Source organism: Hypanus sabinus, unplaced genomic scaffold, assembly GCF_030144855.1.
Source record: "Hypanus sabinus isolate sHypSab1 unplaced genomic scaffold, sHypSab1.hap1 scaffold_1086, whole genome shotgun sequence".
Classification (NCBI taxonomy): domain Eukaryota; kingdom Metazoa; phylum Chordata; class Chondrichthyes; order Myliobatiformes; family Dasyatidae; genus Hypanus; species Hypanus sabinus.
The window spans coordinates 50742-66842 of NW_026779143.1; the positions used below are offsets into that span (position 1 = coordinate 50742).

General features: G+C 47.1%; 1 protein-coding gene across 1 annotated transcript; it reads right to left on the minus strand.

The window, feature by feature from the left end:
- Positions 1 to 202: 202 nt before the first annotated feature.
- On the minus strand, positions 203 to 14040 carry LOC132386274 (natural killer cells antigen CD94-like). Its single transcript, XM_059958553.1, has 3 exons — positions 13962 to 14040; positions 2739 to 2881; positions 203 to 722 (listed from the first exon to the last, which is right to left on the minus strand). Exons 1-3 carry the CDS (start codon positions 14029 to 14031, stop codon positions 708 to 710), a joined length of 228 nt encoding a protein of 75 aa, XP_059814536.1. The 5' UTR covers positions 14032 to 14040; the 3' UTR covers positions 203 to 707.
- Between the last annotated feature and the right edge of the window lie 2061 nt (positions 14041 to 16101).

Genomic DNA, 16101 nt, shown 5'->3' on the forward strand with positions numbered 1-16101 from the left:
CGACACGGCGGCATCCATCAGTGAGGCCCCTCACCCCGGGGACCAGCTCCCTGCTCATTACTACCATCGGGAAAGAGACACAGAAGAGTGAAAGCTCAACGATCCTGGAACACTTTCTTCACCTACGCATCACAGATTTGAATGTAGGAGCAACGCCACGACATTTTTGCGGGACTTTTGTTTTATCTTTTTGCACCTTACATTAGTTTTACATACTTCTCACGTATTGATCATACAAAGATACAAAGCTCAGGGCGGATAAGTTACGGATATGCGATGCAGTCCTTCGATGCTGGGAGCGGGAGGCAGGAAAGTGACGGGAAGGAAAATGGGGATGAAGTATTGGAAGATGGATGGGAAGAAGTTATGACAGAGAGATCAGAAGTAGGAGTGTAAAGAGAGAGCAAGATAGCGAAAAAGAATGCCATAGGTAGAGAAAGGAGTATAGGGTAGGGGCAAGGGGCAGAACTGATTCGGTTGTCAGAGTCGGTGAGAGAGCAGGAATTGTGGTTAGAGAATAATGTCACTTGATTTACGTCGGCTACACGGACTTTTGACAAAGATCCCGGATCTTTTCAGGAATATCCGGACGCAAAGGTGCGGGCTTCTCACAAATGAAACGGTGCTGATCATTTTTGCAACTGCCAAGCCAACCGGATTTACATTCATTGCATTCGAACTTTCCAGAGTTCACCTTGTACACGACGTTAGAGACCGTTTTCCTGTGAAGGAAGGGTAAAGAGTTTCAAAAGGGACAAAACAACTCCAGCAGACAGTCCAGTATCAGTCCCCAAAATACACCCACTGACTCAATTTCGCCTCAACGACCGGTGTCAGTCCCCAGAACACTCACACTGACTCAATCTCTCCTCACCGACCGGTGTCAGTCCCCAAAATACTCCCACTGACTCAATCTCTCCTCACCGACTGGTGTCAGTCCCCAAAACACTCACACAGACTCAATCTCTCCTCACCGACCGGTGTCCGTCCCCAAAATACTCCCACTGACTCAATTTCTCCTCATCGACCTGTGTCAGTCCCCAAAATACTCCCACAGACTCAATCTCTCCTCACCAACCGGTGTCAGTCCCCAAAATACTCCCACTGACTCAATCTCTCCTCACCAACCGGTGTCAGTCCCCAAAATACTCCCACTGACTCAATCACTCCTCATCGACCTGTGTCAGTCCCCAAAATACTCCCACAGACTCAATCTCTCCTCACCGACCGGTGTCCGTCCCCAAAATATTCCCACTGACTCAGTCTCTCCTCACCGACTGGTGTCAGTCCCCAAAATACTCCCACTGACTCAATCTCTACACACCGACCGCTGTCAGTCCCCAAAATACTCCCCCTGACTCAGTCTCTACTCACCGACCGGTGTCAGTCTCCAAAATACTCCAATTGACCTTCTCTCTCCCAACATACTTGTTCCAGTTTTTAAAATAATCGCACTCACCCATTCTCCGAGACACTGTCAGTCCCCGAATAATCCTTTGCCCAACGCTCTACCCTCAGAGCATTTTCAGTCCCCAAAATAACCCCACGATCACACTTTCTCCTCACAGTAACCTGTCACACCCCAACTTACTCCCAGAGCCACAGCATCTCCCCACAGCCCAATGGCAGTCCCCAAGATACTCCCAAAGCCGTCTTTACCCCGCATGGAAACCTGCCAGTCCCCAATTTCATCATGTTGCTCCAGTCTCTTCACAGCCCGGTCTCTATCCCCAAAATACTCCCACTGACTCTCTCTGTCCTAATGCCGCGTGTCTGTCCCGAAAATACTTGCACTTCCCACTCTCACCCATCAGCCCTCAGTCTGCCCCCAATATGATCCCACTGTCCAACCTTCTCCCTGCAGACCTGTGTCAATCACCAAAACACTCTCACTTCCCATTCTCTTCCCACTGCCCATGTCAGCCCACAGATTAAACCAACTGTCCGCGCTCTACCAAGGGCCCGTTTCGGTCACAGACTAATCGCATTGCCTAATCTCACCCCACAGACCCGTGTCAGTCCCAACTTAATCGGAGTACCCCACTCCGTGTCCACAGTGTCCCTCCCCAAACACTCCCACAGACACATTTTCTCCCAGCTGACCTACAGACCACAGTCCGCGAAACACTCCCGCTTTCCATATTCTTCACATAGACTGCGCCGGTCAACAAATTAATCACAATGTCCAGTCCCTTCCTACGGGGATACCAGGACACAAAATATTCCTACTGTCTTACTCTCTCCCCATAGACCCGTTTCTGTCCCCAAAATATCCGCAGTGACCCACTTCTCACCACTGAATAGAGGCAGCACCCAAAAGCTCCCCGTACCGCGCCTCCCCCACAGACATGTGCCTGTACCCAGAATTAATCCCACTACTCAATCCCTTTCGAAAATCAGGCCTGACCCCAAATCTCACCCCGCCTTGCATGTTCCAATCCAGTATAAACCGTCTTGGCCGCGGACACGGTTGTTAATAAAATTCTGTGAAATTAATTTGCAATCATTAATGATTGAATTCGATCACAATATAAGGAGCGTCACTCTGTGTCTGACCCCGGGAGTGTGAGATAGGATGGTGTGGAGGGAGATTTACTCGGTGTCTGACCCCGGGAGTGTGAGATAGGACGGTGTGGAGGGAGATTCACTCTGTGTCTGGCCCCGGGAGTGTGTGATGGGACGGTGTGCAGGAAGATTCAATCTGATCTGGATATATTATCTGTCCATCAGACACATACCTCTTTCTCCTCTGAAATTATTTGAAGAAGTTTTGAATCAGCGATAGAACAGAGTTGCTTCGCCCCCTGGTAAGAACTTTCAAACGAGGAAATGAAATAACACAGGTCTTCATTTCTGATCCAATCCTTGGAACATGTTTGCTCTGGAAATCAGAAGCAAGAACAGTGAATTACTCATTACATCCGCTGAGTGTCAGATGCAGAATGAGGAACCCGCCGCACAGTCCCATCACACACAACAGGGGTCAGACACAGAGTGAAGATCCCTCCACAGCTTCGCATCACACACTCCCGGGGTCAGACACAGAGTGAATCTCCCTCCACAGTGTCCCATCACGAAATCCCGGGGTTAGAGACAAAGTGAATCTGCCTCCATACCGTCCCATCACACACTGCCCGGGTCAGACACAGAGTGAAACTACCTCCACAGTGTCACATCACGAAATCCCGGGGTTAGAGACAAAGTGAATCTGCCTCCACACCGTCCCATCACACACTGCCCGGGTCAGACACAGAGTGTAACTAGCTCCACACAGTCCCATCACACAGTCTCGGGTTCAGACACAGCGCGAAGCTCCCACAACACGGTTACATCACTCATTTTGGGGATTAGAGCTTCTTTGCTCGTCCTGTGAACGCAGAGTGAAGCTTCCCTGTGGCGCCGCAATAACGCACTCCCGGGTTGAGACAGCAGGTTCCCTGACGCACAGCCAGCGTTCAGACACGAGGTGGCGGTCTCGCCGCACGTCTCAGCGCACTTTCCCGAGAACAGCCAGAGACGACACCCTCCCCTCCCTCTCTGCCTTCTGATTAGGTGCGGGAAAATTTCTGATATTTCCTCAGCATTTCTGATGCTCAGCAGTTTACAGATTTCAGTCTTGGTTTGGCTGAGATTTTTGCACTTCATTTCGCGGTCATTGAATTTGCCTCGGAGATCAGTTTGCGTTTGATGCTGATCAGAGAGATCAGAGTTCAGGACGGAGAGGATGTTTTCCAGGACCAGCAATTTGTTTTCAAGGATGGAGTGCTTGCTTTCGACGACAAACAATTTGCTTATGAAGATGGAGACGTTGTTGTTGAGGGCCGAAACATTCTTGAGACAGGTCCTTGGATCCAGTCGGGAATCTCGGATTTCCTGGTTTTAAGGGTTTTAAGGGTTTTAAGGCATACAGCTCGTGGAGTTGCAGTTGATGCTGGGTCCTGTTCATGTCCTGATATTTTTTCAAAAGGCTCCGGTATTGGATGCAATCTGACACTGACGGATCTGTAACGCTGAGTGAGATGGTGAGCGGGGTGTTGGCGTCACGGTGAATCGTGTGTTGGTGCTACAGTGAGCGGTGTGACGGTGTCACGTTGAGGGGTGTGAGTGGGAATAACAGGATCATTTTCTGCTCGGCTGCCAGTGACTGGTTGTGTTCCGCAGGAGTCGGTGTTGGCACCGCTTATGTTTATGTTGTACAGCAATGATTTACATGATGGAATCACAATATCCAAGGACAAAGGAGCAGAAGTAGGCCGTTCGGCCCATTGAGTCTGGTCTATCACTCCACCATGAACTAAACCATTCTCTCGTCTAGTTAAATTTTCGGGCTTCTTCCCTATATCCCTTGATAAACGGACTAATTAGATACCTATCAATCTCATCGTCAAACACCTTAAATGATCGGGCATCCACAGCTGTATGTGGCAACGAATTCCACAAATTGATGACCCTCTGGCTAAAAGAAATTCTCCTCAACTCTGTTTTAAATGGGTACACTCTATTTCTAAGACGGTGGCCTCTTGTCTTGGCCTCAACCACCAAGGGAAGCAGCCTTTCCGCATCTACTCTGTCCAACCCTTTCAACATTCATTTTTTCTTGTAGATATTTCATCTAATCCGCGCCGAGTTCACGCCCCTGCGCAGTCGTGCCTCTTTTAACCCAAGTAGTTAAAAGTAATATCGTTCAACTTGACTGCCAAAGCAACCTCATGGCTTCCTGTAGCACGCCTGATTCATTTCTTAAGTATGTTCTTGCACATTTATACTCCTCAAGCGCCTTATTTGCTCCGTTTGTCCAGACTTGTCATATATGGTTCTCTTCTTATTTATCAGATTTCCAATATCCCTTGAAAACCAAGTTTTCGTATTCTTATTCATTTTTCCTTTAACCCTGACAGGAGCATACAGACACTGCTCTCTCAAAATTTCTGCTCTGAAGGACTCCCACTTGCTAATCACATCCCTGCCAGAGAGCAACCTGTCCCAATCTACGCTTTTTAGATCCTTTCGCATTTCTTCAAATTTGGCCTTTCCCCAGTTTAGTACCTCAATCCGAGTACAAGATCTATATTTTTCCATGGTCAAGTTGAAGCTAATGGCGTTATCATCACTATACACAAAGTGCTTCCCTGCACACACTTCCGTCACTTGTCTTAACTTGTTTCCAAATCGGAGAACAAATGTTGCTTCCTCCCTCGTCATTACCTTTACATATGGATTTAGAAAACTTTCCTAAACACATTTTACAAACTCTAACACCTCTAAACCTTTAACAGAATGGGAGTGCCAATCAATATGTGGGAAATTAAAATCCCCTACTATCACAGCTTTATATTTCCTGCAGTTGTCTGCTATCTCTCTGCAGATTTGCTCCACCAGTTCTCGCTGACTATTGGGTGGTCTATAATACAAACCCGTTAATGTGGTCATAACTTTCCTGTTTCTCAGCTGTGCTCCTCCCATATGACCTCGGTAGACTAGCCCTCTAATGCCCTGCCTGAGCACTGCTGTAACATTTTCCCTCTCCAGCAATGCCATCACCCCACCCTTCATCCTTCTGCGTTTATCAAGTCTGAACCATCGGAACTCTGGAATACTAAGCTGCCTGTCCTGCCACTTCTGAGGCCAAGTTTCACTAATGTCTACAATGTCATAATTGCATGTGTCAATCCACGCCCTCGGCTTGGCAGCCTTCCCCACAATCCTCCTTGAATTGCAATAGACACACATCAGAAGCTTATTACCACCACACACAACCCTTCTATTTCTTACCTACCATGAACTTTTAACATCATTTATTTTCACCACCCCTCCACTATCTGCTCTGCCATTCTGGTTCACATCCCCCTGCAAATCTCGTTTAACTGCCCCCCCCCGCTCCAATACCTGGCAAAGCCCCCTGCAATTATATTGGATACCCCTGTAGTTTAGATTTAACACCTCTCTCTTGTGCGTGCCACCTGCAACAGAAGAGGTCCCAATTATCCAAAATTCTGAAATTATGCTCCCTACTCCAGATCTTCAGCCATGTGTGCATCCTCCAGAGCATCACGGGCACGTGACGCAGGTAGCGATCCTGAAATGACTGTACTCATTGTCCTGATTTTAACTTGCTACCAAGCTCTCTATACTCGTTCTTCAGGACCACCTCAATCTTTCTTCCTACGTCATTGGTACCGATGAGAAACGTGATATATAGCTGCTCACCCTCCCACATCACAATGCTGGGCACGAGATCAGAGACATCCCTGATACTGGTACCCGGGAGGCAACAAGCTATCCAGGATTCTCTGTCACGACCACAGAACCTTCTGTCTGTACCTCTAACTATCGAGTCTCCTATAACTACAGCTCTCCTTTTCTTCCACCCTCCCTTCTCTACCCCAAAATACTCGCACTTCCCACTCTCACCCGACAGATCACTTTAGGTCCCCAAGGTACACCCACTGCCTGACTATCTTCACACAGGCCCGTGTCGGTCGCCAAAACCCTCGCACTTCCCACTCTCACACCAGAGCCCCGTGCCCGTCTCCAAAGTATTTACACTGTCCAACCTCCTCCCTAAAAACCTGAGTTAATTCAACAACATACTCTCTAGCAACAGCCCGTCTCGGTTCGCAAACTAATCCAATTGCTCACACTCCCCCCCCCCAATTGATCGATGTGTCCCAAATTATTCCCAGTGCAGCACTCCCTCCCCACTGTGTCCGTTCCCAAAGTCCTCCGACTGACGCATTTTCTCCCCACAGAACTGCGTCAGTCCCCAAGCAAATCGAACTGCCCCACGAACCCTCCGCACACCTTTTTTCTGTCCCAAAAATGCTCCGAATGCCTAACCTCTCCTCACAGTCCTCGGCAGTCCGCAAACTAATCCCACTGCACACAATGTTCCCACAGCCTGTTCAGCCCCAAACAAAAGCCACTGCACACGCCCTTCTCGGAGCCTGTAACAATCACATGACAAACCCTCACCTCAAAAACTAGCAAGACTCCAAGTTTCCCTTGGATTGGCATTTTGCAAAACAGTATGAACTGTCATGCTCGCGGACAGATTTGTTAACAAAATTCAGTGAAATTAAATTGCTATCATTAATGATTGAGGTCGATCAAGATATACGGAACACTTTCTTTCTCTTCCCGGCAGTGTGTGATGGGACGGTGTGGAGGGTGATTCACTCAGTGTCTGACCCCGGGAATGTGTGATGGGACGGTGTGGAGGGAGATTCACTTTGTGTCTGACCCCGGGAATGTGTGATGGGGCGGTGTGGAGGGTGATTCACTCAGTGTCTGACCCCGGGAGTGTGTGATGGGACGGTGTGGAGGGAGATTACCTTTGTGTCTGACCCCGGGAGTGTGTGATGGGATGGTGTGGAGAGAGCTTCACTCAGGTGTGGATATATCTTCAGTCGATCTGACACATACATCTTGCGTCCGAGCATTTATTACAAGAAAATTTGAATCAGAGTTTGAATAAATCTGCTTCGCTTCATCGTGGGATGTTTCAAACGTTTTTTTATGAAATAACACCTCTCTTTATTTCTGATTCAGTCCTGGGAACAAGATTGCTTTGGAAATTAAAAAAAAAGAATATATCAGAAAATCTCCCTCCGTCCGTCCTGCAGTTGGTATAGAATACGGTCACCTCCTCAGCGTCCCAACACACACTACCGGATTTCGCTGCGAACCGTCCGATCTCTCAGACTCGAAGGGCCAGAGAAAGAGTGAAACTCATCGGCCCTGTCCCATCACATATTCCCGATGTCAGTCATGCACAGAAGTTCCCAAAACACATTCCCGGGGTCAGACTCAGAGTGAATCTCCCTCCACAACGTCCCATCACACACTCCCGGGATCAGACACAGAGTGAACCTCACTCCACAACGTCCCATCACACATTCCCGGGGTCAGACACAGAGTGAACCTCACTCCACACCGTCCCATCATACACTCCCGGGGTCAGTCACAGAGTGAATCTCCCTCCACACCGTCCCATCACACATTCCCGGAGTCAGACAGAGTGAATCTCCCTCCAGAACGTCCCATCACACATTCCCGGGGTCAGACACAGAGTGAACCTCATTCCACACCGTCCCATCACGCAGTCCTACGGTCAGACCCGGGGTGAAGCTTCCTCAACAGAGTTCCATCATAAACTCCCGGCGTAAGACACAAACTGAGGCGCCCTCCAAACTTCCCCATTACACATTTCCGGTGCCAGATACAAACACACACCAGACCCTCCTATCACGAATTCCGGCAGTGAAACACAATATGAGTGTCCCCTCACAGAATCCAATGGACAAACACATTACGCTTTTACATCATACCCAACAGAGGTCAGACAGAGAGTGAAGCTCTTTCTCCCTAAAGTCCATCATGAGTTCAGGCTGCTCACTGTCACATCACATGGTTTTGTGGAGAGCAACAGAGTGATGCTCCATCCACACCGTTCAATCACACACTGCCTTGGTCAGACACAGTGTGAATCCGTCTCTCCACGACCCCATCACACACTCCTGGGGTCAGACACAGAGTGAAGCTCCATCCACACCGTCTCATCACACACGGCCTTGGTCAGACACAAAGTGAATTCCACACTCCACGGCCCCATCACACACTCCAGCTTTGAGACACGGAAAAAAACGTACTCAGCACACGTGACAAATGTACATAGGCATGGAACATAGCATAGTACAGCACAGTGCAGGCCCTTCAGCCCATAATGTTATCCTGACCCTTAAAACTTGCCTCCCATATATACCCCCCACCTTAAATTCCTCCATATACCTATATCGTAGTCGCCTGAATTTCACGTGTGAAATCCGTGCATTTCCTTACCCAATGTTCTTACTTCTAGATCAATTTCGCCAGCTTTTTGGCTATAAACTCAATCTACACAAGTGTGAACACTTTCAAATTAATAAAGAATCTCAAACATTAGTATTTCGTGACATCCCTTTAAAGCAGTTAATAATCAATTTGCTTTCTTTGGTATTACACTTACAAGGAATTTCAAGGATCTTTTTCGTGAATATTGTGCTTATCTTCGGAACTCTACAAAACAAAGTTTGTCACAGTGGTCACACTTATCTATGTCTCTGGCAGGTAGCGTTAATGTTATTTAAATGTATATCCCTCCTAAATTTTATGCTTATTTCAATCTATTGCATATTTTTCCTAAAGCTTTTTTTGACTCCTTAAACTCCATTATTTTGTCCTATTTATGGAAGGGCAAACGTTCTATACTTAATAAAGCTTACCTCAAAAAATCTGAAGAACAATTTTTTATGGTTTTACCTAATTTCCGTTTATACCTCTGGGCGGCTAATATTCGCTATCTTACTTTCTGGTCCTTTTTTCGTAACCAATCTGATTGTCCTAAATGGGTGACAATGGAGTTAGCCTCCCCTGAGGTTTACTCTATTTCTGAACTTCTTGGATCTGCACTCCCTAGTTGTTTGCCTACACTAATTGTTAATCCTCTTATTAGACATACTCTGAGAATGTGGGCCTAGTTTAGAAATTGTAATGGCCTTCATGCTGTCTCTCTTTCTAGTCTTATCTTGCATAATCATCTTTTCTATCCTTCCATGCAAGATTCAACATTTCATGATTGGTACAGAAAGGGCATTAGGCATTTTAAGAACTTTTAATTGATAATCGTTTCGAAACTTTCCGACGACTTGCTGCAAAGTTCAATCTACCTAATGCCCAGTTCTTTAGATATCTTTTCATTAGACATTCCATTGATCCTTTATTGTCCAATTTTCCTGCGATGCTTGAGAAAAAAGTTGTGCCCCCTTTGATAAAATTAGAACGGCTTGGGAGCATGACTGAAATGTTTATATTTTATCTGTTGCGGTTCTGGACTCATTTCGTAAGTCAGTTAATTCAACTTCTTTTTGTGCTCGTCACTGCTGTTTTACAGTTTAAGATTGTACATAGGCTCACATGTCTAAATCTAAATTGTCCCGATTTTACCATAACATTAGTCCTTCTTGTGACAAGTGTAAAGGGGGCCAGGCTTCTCTTATCGATATGTACTGAGCCTGACCTGGTCTAGAGGAATTTTGGAGAGACTTTTACTTAACCTTATCCCATATTCTTAATTGACACTTAGAATCTAACTCTCTGATTGCTCTTTTTGCTACCTTGGGTGAGGCAAATATACATTTGATTCCGGCTAACCGTCGAACAGAATATTTTGCTTCGGTTTTGGCTAGACGAAAATTCTTCTTAGGTGGAGAGATGTTGCACCACCCACACTTGCTGAATGGCTTACTGATATTATATCCTGTTTAGACTTTAATAAAGTTCACTACTCACATCTGAATTCGGATATAAAGTTTCAGAAGGTGAGGGGACATTTTCAATATTTTCAAAATTCCTCTTTCAATTAAGTCTTCTTTTCAGTCTCTTACATTTAGCTTTTTTTCTCTCTCTTTGGCAGTAGGCATTATAATTTATTGTTATTATTATCATTTACAGTTTTGGGGTTTTGAATGCTCCGATTAATATTTTTTTACATCCTGCAGTGGTTGGTCTGGAGATTTTTTTCCTGTGCGGGGGGTGTGAATACAAACTTTGCATGATTTTATTTTGTTTTTTAATCATTGATTTGATTATATTATTTTATGTTTATCTTGCACTGTATTAATATTAATTTTGTTGTAGTAATAGTAGAAAGGTAAAAGAAAAATCAATTAAAAAAGTCATTTAGTGTATTTGCCTCCACCACAGACTCAGGCAGTCCATTCCATGCACCAACCACTCTCTGAGTGAAACGCCGCCCTGTAATATCCCCCTTGAACTTCCCTCCACTTATCTGAAAGCCATGTCCTCTTGTACTGAGCAGTAAAGCCCTGGGGAAGAGGAGCTGGCTGTCCACTCTGTCTATTCCTCTTAATATTTTGCACAACTCTATCATGTGTCCTCTCATCCTCCTTCTCCCCAAAGAGTAAAGCCCCAGCTCCCTTAATCTCTGATCATAATCCATACTCTCTAAACCAGGCAGCATACTGGTAAATCTCCTCTGTACCCTTTCCAATGCTCCACATCCTTCCTATAGTTAAGCGACCAGAACTGGCCACAGTACTCCAAGTGTGGCCTAACCAGAGTTTTATAGAGCTTCATCATTACCTCGCGACTCTTAAACTCCATCCCTCGACTTATGAAAGCTAACACTCCATAAGCATTTTTACCTACGCTAATTACCTGGGAGGCAACTTTCAGGATTATGTGGACATGTACCCCCTGAGCCCTCTGCCCTCCACACTACCAAGTATCCTGCCTTTTACTTTGTACTTTGCCTTGGAGTTTGTCCTTCCAAAGTTTACCACCTCACACTTCTCCGGGTTGAACTCCATCTGCCACTTCTCAGCCCATTCCTGCATCCTATCAATGTCTCTCTGCAACCTTCGACAATCCTCTACATTATCCACAACACCACCAACCTTTGTGTCGTCTGAAAACTGCCTAACCCACACTTCTACGCACACATCCAGATCATTAATAAAAATCACGTTAAGTAGAGATCCTTGTTGGACACCACTAGTCATATTCAGCCAATCCCAATGTACCCCCTTCACCACGACAACTGCTTTCAGCAGACAAGCCAATTCTGAATCCCCCTGGCCAAATCCCATGCTTTCTGACTTTCTGAATAAGCCTACCGTGTGGAACCTTGTCAAGTGCCTTATTAAAATCCATGCAGATCTCATCCACTGCACTACCATCATCTATATGCCTGTCACCTCCTCAAAGAACTCTAACAGTATCCTTGACCAGTAATGCGACACTTCCTCACCTTTCTCTCCCCCCCATCCCTTTTAAAGCACTGAAATCCAGGAATATTGAGAATCCATTCCTGCCCTGGTGCCAGCCAAGTCTCTGCAATGACCAGTACGTCATAATTCCATGTATGTATCCAAGCTCTCAGTTCATTACCTTTGCTTCTGATGCTGCTTGCATTGAGGTATCGCACTCTAGCCCTTATACCTTACTACCTGTACACCCGTTATTCTGCTTCTCTTTCCTTAAAGCCTCTTTATATATAAATTCTGGCTTTACTCCATTCTATACTTGCAGTTCTCACATGACCACTATCTCCTCCACCTCACTATCTGCTCCAACACTCTGTTCCGCACCCTCTACAAATCTAGTTTAAATCTCCCGGAGCAGCACTGGCAAACCTTCCCACAAGGATCCTAGTCCCCCTCCAGTTCAGGTGCAACCCTTCATGTCGGAATAGGTCCCAAGTTCCCTGGAACAAGGCCAGCTGTCCGGAAACAGGAAGCCCATCATCCTGCACCGGCACCAGCCAGGTATTTAACTGCATTATCCTTCTGTGTATCTCCTGCGACGGGAGCAATCCTGCGATTCCAATTCTGCCTGTCCTGTACTTCAAATTTGCACCTAACTCCCTAAACTCTCTTTACAGGACCTCCTCCTTCTTCCTATCCACATCATTGTTCCGTACATGGACCACGACATCTGGCTGCTCGCACTCCCTCTTGAGAATACTGAGAACTCGATGCGAGATATCGCGGACCCTGGCACCAGGAAGGCAACAGACCATCCGAGATTCTCGATCTCTCCCGCATAACCACTTATCTACCCCCTCAAACTATTGAATCTCCTAACACAACTTTTCTCCGCTTTTCCCTCCTGAGTTCAGGGTCCAGTCGGTGCCAGAGACGTGACCACTGCAACTTGTCCCTGGTAGTTTGACCCCACCAACAGTATCCTGAACGGTATACTTATTGTTGATGGGAACGGCCAAAGTGGTGCTCTGCTCTTTCTGTCTATTCCCCTTCCCTCTCCTGACAGTCACCCATCTACCAGCCTCCTGACTCTTAGGGGTAACTATCTCCCTGAATCTCCTGTCTATTTCTGCCTCTGTCTAACAAATGACCCGAAGTTAATCCAGCTCCAGTTCCAGTTCGCGAACTCAGTTTGTCAGGAGTCGCAGCTGGATGCACCTTTTATAGGTGTAGTCATCAGGGACAATTGTGCTCTCCTGAATTCTCACATACTGCCCTAACCGTGCCTCTATCACCAACACCGAAATTAATTAAATTAATTAAAGGATTTTAACCGGCCTTACCTCACTGGCAGCAAGTCTCTGCCCGCCCAAGCCTCTCGAGGCACAGCCTTTCTACTCTGTCTCCCCTGCTCCGTCCCCCGCTCCGTTAATCTGCTCGCTTTTTAAAATCTCCCGATGTCTCCGGGGGAGTGTGATTGTCCATCAACAGCTGCTCGACACACGACAGAGCAAAGTGTCAGACACAGAAGGATGCTGCCTCCACATGGTCCCATAACACATTCCCGTGTTCAACACAGTGTGAATCTCCCTACTTACGTATCATAACGCACTCCTGGAATCAGACGCAGACAGAAGATGTCTCTCCACGATCCCATCACACACTCTCGGATTCAAACACAGAGTGAATCCCGCTCTAACGACTTCCATCACTCACTCCCGGAGTCCTAAACATACTTAAGCTCTCTCTCCACGATCCCATCACACACTGCCGGATTCAGAGTGTAACGCTCTTTCCACGGTGCCATAACTTCAGGGGTCAGACATGGGGTGAATCTCTCTCGGCACTGTCTCATAACACAATCCCGCTGTCAGACACAGAATGAAGCTGGATTCATACAGTCCCATCAGACATTCCCGGAAGGAGACACAGAGTAAGGCTGTAATGTTACGTCTCACAATCCCGTGGTCAGACACAGAGTGAATCCACATCCACAACGTCCCGTCACACTCTCCTGGGTTCAGTGACAGAGTGAAACTTCCTGCAAGCTGCACCATCATACACTCACCGGGTCAAACAGAGTGAATCACCCTCCATACCAGAACCATACACTCCCGATGTCAAGCACAGAGTGATTCTTCCTCTCTCCATGCCTGCCCTATGACGAGGAGCAAGTGAAAGAGTGGAATGATGACTCACCTCTTCTGCTTGTCAAAAATTCACAGATTTGAGCCTTGGTTTCGTTGACAGATCTGTACTTCGTTTCCATCTCAGTGAAGTGGTGATGGAGATCGCTCTGCATTCGTTCAATAACGGACAGATTAGCGTTGAGCGCAGAAAGCTTGGATTGGAGGGTTGAGTTTAAATCATGGTAGTTTCGATCCGTGGTGACCTTAGACTGACGAATCTGCGATACTGAGAGAGATGTTGAAGGATGTTTCGCGTTTGCAGTGACACGTGAGTCAGTATCGCGCTACCGAACTGGTCACAGAGAGTGTTGTGTCAGTGTGACGGTGAAGGGTATCCCAGTAAAGGAGGAGAAAATGGCGGCGCGACGCAGCGCGCGCGGCCTCTCTGGAGATGGATATCTGTTACTTGTTAAGTAGGGATACGTGCACAATCCTGATTTGATGGAGACAGACGTGAGAGCGTGTAGGAACATCTGGAGAAACTATTGAAATACCCGCTTCACTGCCGTTGCGACTGTGCGGTATTCAATCTCCGGAGAAGAAGGCCGCTGAGACCTACGTTTTGCTTGTTTCGGCGGCCGGGACGAGGTCGAAGGGGCTCCACAGAGGATTCCGCTCGGGGGGCGATATCAGAGGGACTTGTCGGAGGCTCGAAGTTTTCGGACGGACTCCGTGTCGGCCGTCGTCGGGTACTTTCGAGGCATTAGTTGGCAGTGCCTGGAAGTTTATGGCAGGGAGAGATACTCCCTTTTGCTGCCTGATATCGGGACTATTGGAGTCGATCGGGACTGGAGACCTTTTTACTAAATTGTGCCCATGGTGTGTTTTTTTATCAATTTACGGTATTGCTTTGCACTACTGTGACTATATTATGTGCTTTTGTCACTGTTTGTCTTTGGTTTGTCTTTTATTTTAATTTTGTGATATCACTCTGGAGGAGCATTGTATCATTTCTTAATGCATGCATTTCTCAATGACAATAAACGAGTGTCCTCATAATACAAAAATATCTAAAGGATGCGCTTGTGGCTCATTGGGAGGCGCCACCTTGAGGGGCGTGTCTGTGTCACGCTGAGGGGTATATCAATGTCCCGATGATGGTTTTGTGGATCTGCGTCAGTATCGTGCGGGGAATGTCCGAGTTGCTGTGAGGGACGTGTCGGTGTCACTGTGATAGGAGTCTCCGTGCCTCGGTGAGAGGTGTACCGGTACACAATAAAGTGTATCTCGATGTCAAGGCGAAGAAAATGTCAGGGTGAAGGGCCTTGTCGTTTCACCGTGGGTGGAGTGTCTGTGTCATGGTGTGTTGTTTTCAAGTGTGTCTGTGTCACGGTGAGAGACATGTCATTGCCCCGGTGTGTGTAAGAGTATCACGCTGAACTCTGTGACTGTGTCACAGAGAAGAATATGTCGATATCATTGGGAATTTAGGTGTCGGTATCAGGTTCAGGGGTTTCCCTGTGTCAGGGTGAGGCGTGGGTAATTGCCTCAGTGAGCGGTGCATCGGTGTTATGTTGAGTACCGGTACCGTCTCGGTAAGGGGTGTTACAGTGACGTGTGTGCATTTGTCATGGTGCGGTGCAGAGCGGATCACGATGAGGAGCGAGAAGGTGTCCCGGTGTATTGTTCCCCAGTGTCACGGTGAAGAGCGTGTCGGTGTCACTGTGAGGTGTTTTTTGTTGTGGCACTGAGGAGTTTATCAGTGATACGGTCAGGAGAATGTCGATGTTACAGTGAGGGGTGCGTTGCGGACAGTGCGACTGTCATGTGTGTGTCCCGGAGATGGTCGTGTCAGTGTCGCGGTTAGGAGTGTTCTTGTGTCTAATTGAAGTTCGTGACCGTGACAGTGCTGCTGATATTATAGTGAATAGCAAGTGTCTTCATTGTGTTATGGTTAAGTCCGTGTTTTTATTACGGTTAGCGGTGTGTCCGTGTTTTGGTGATGGGTTTTAAACGGTGTTACAGTGAGGGGCGTGTGGGTGTCATTATTTAGCGTCTGACTCCACCGGGAGCCCATTCCACTCACCATGGATCGACAGTCCGACCACAGTCACGATGAGGGCGGCTGTAACAAGGCAGAGTCGGCAGATCAGACGGTACGGTCTATTTCCGATCTTCACTTTCGACTTCCGTTCTTGCGCAGCTGTGGA

What these genes read in the sequence shown, in the direction of transcription:
- LOC132386274 (XM_059958553.1), bottom strand. Translation starts at nt 14,031, where the DNA reads ATGGAAACGAAGTACAGATCTGTCAACGAAACCAAGGCTCAAATCTGT. An exon ending in ATTTTTGACAAGCAGAAGAG is followed by an intron (nt 2,882 to 13,961) that starts GTGAGTCATCAT and finishes TCTGATTTCCAG; the next exon opens with AGCAAACATGTTCCAAGGAT.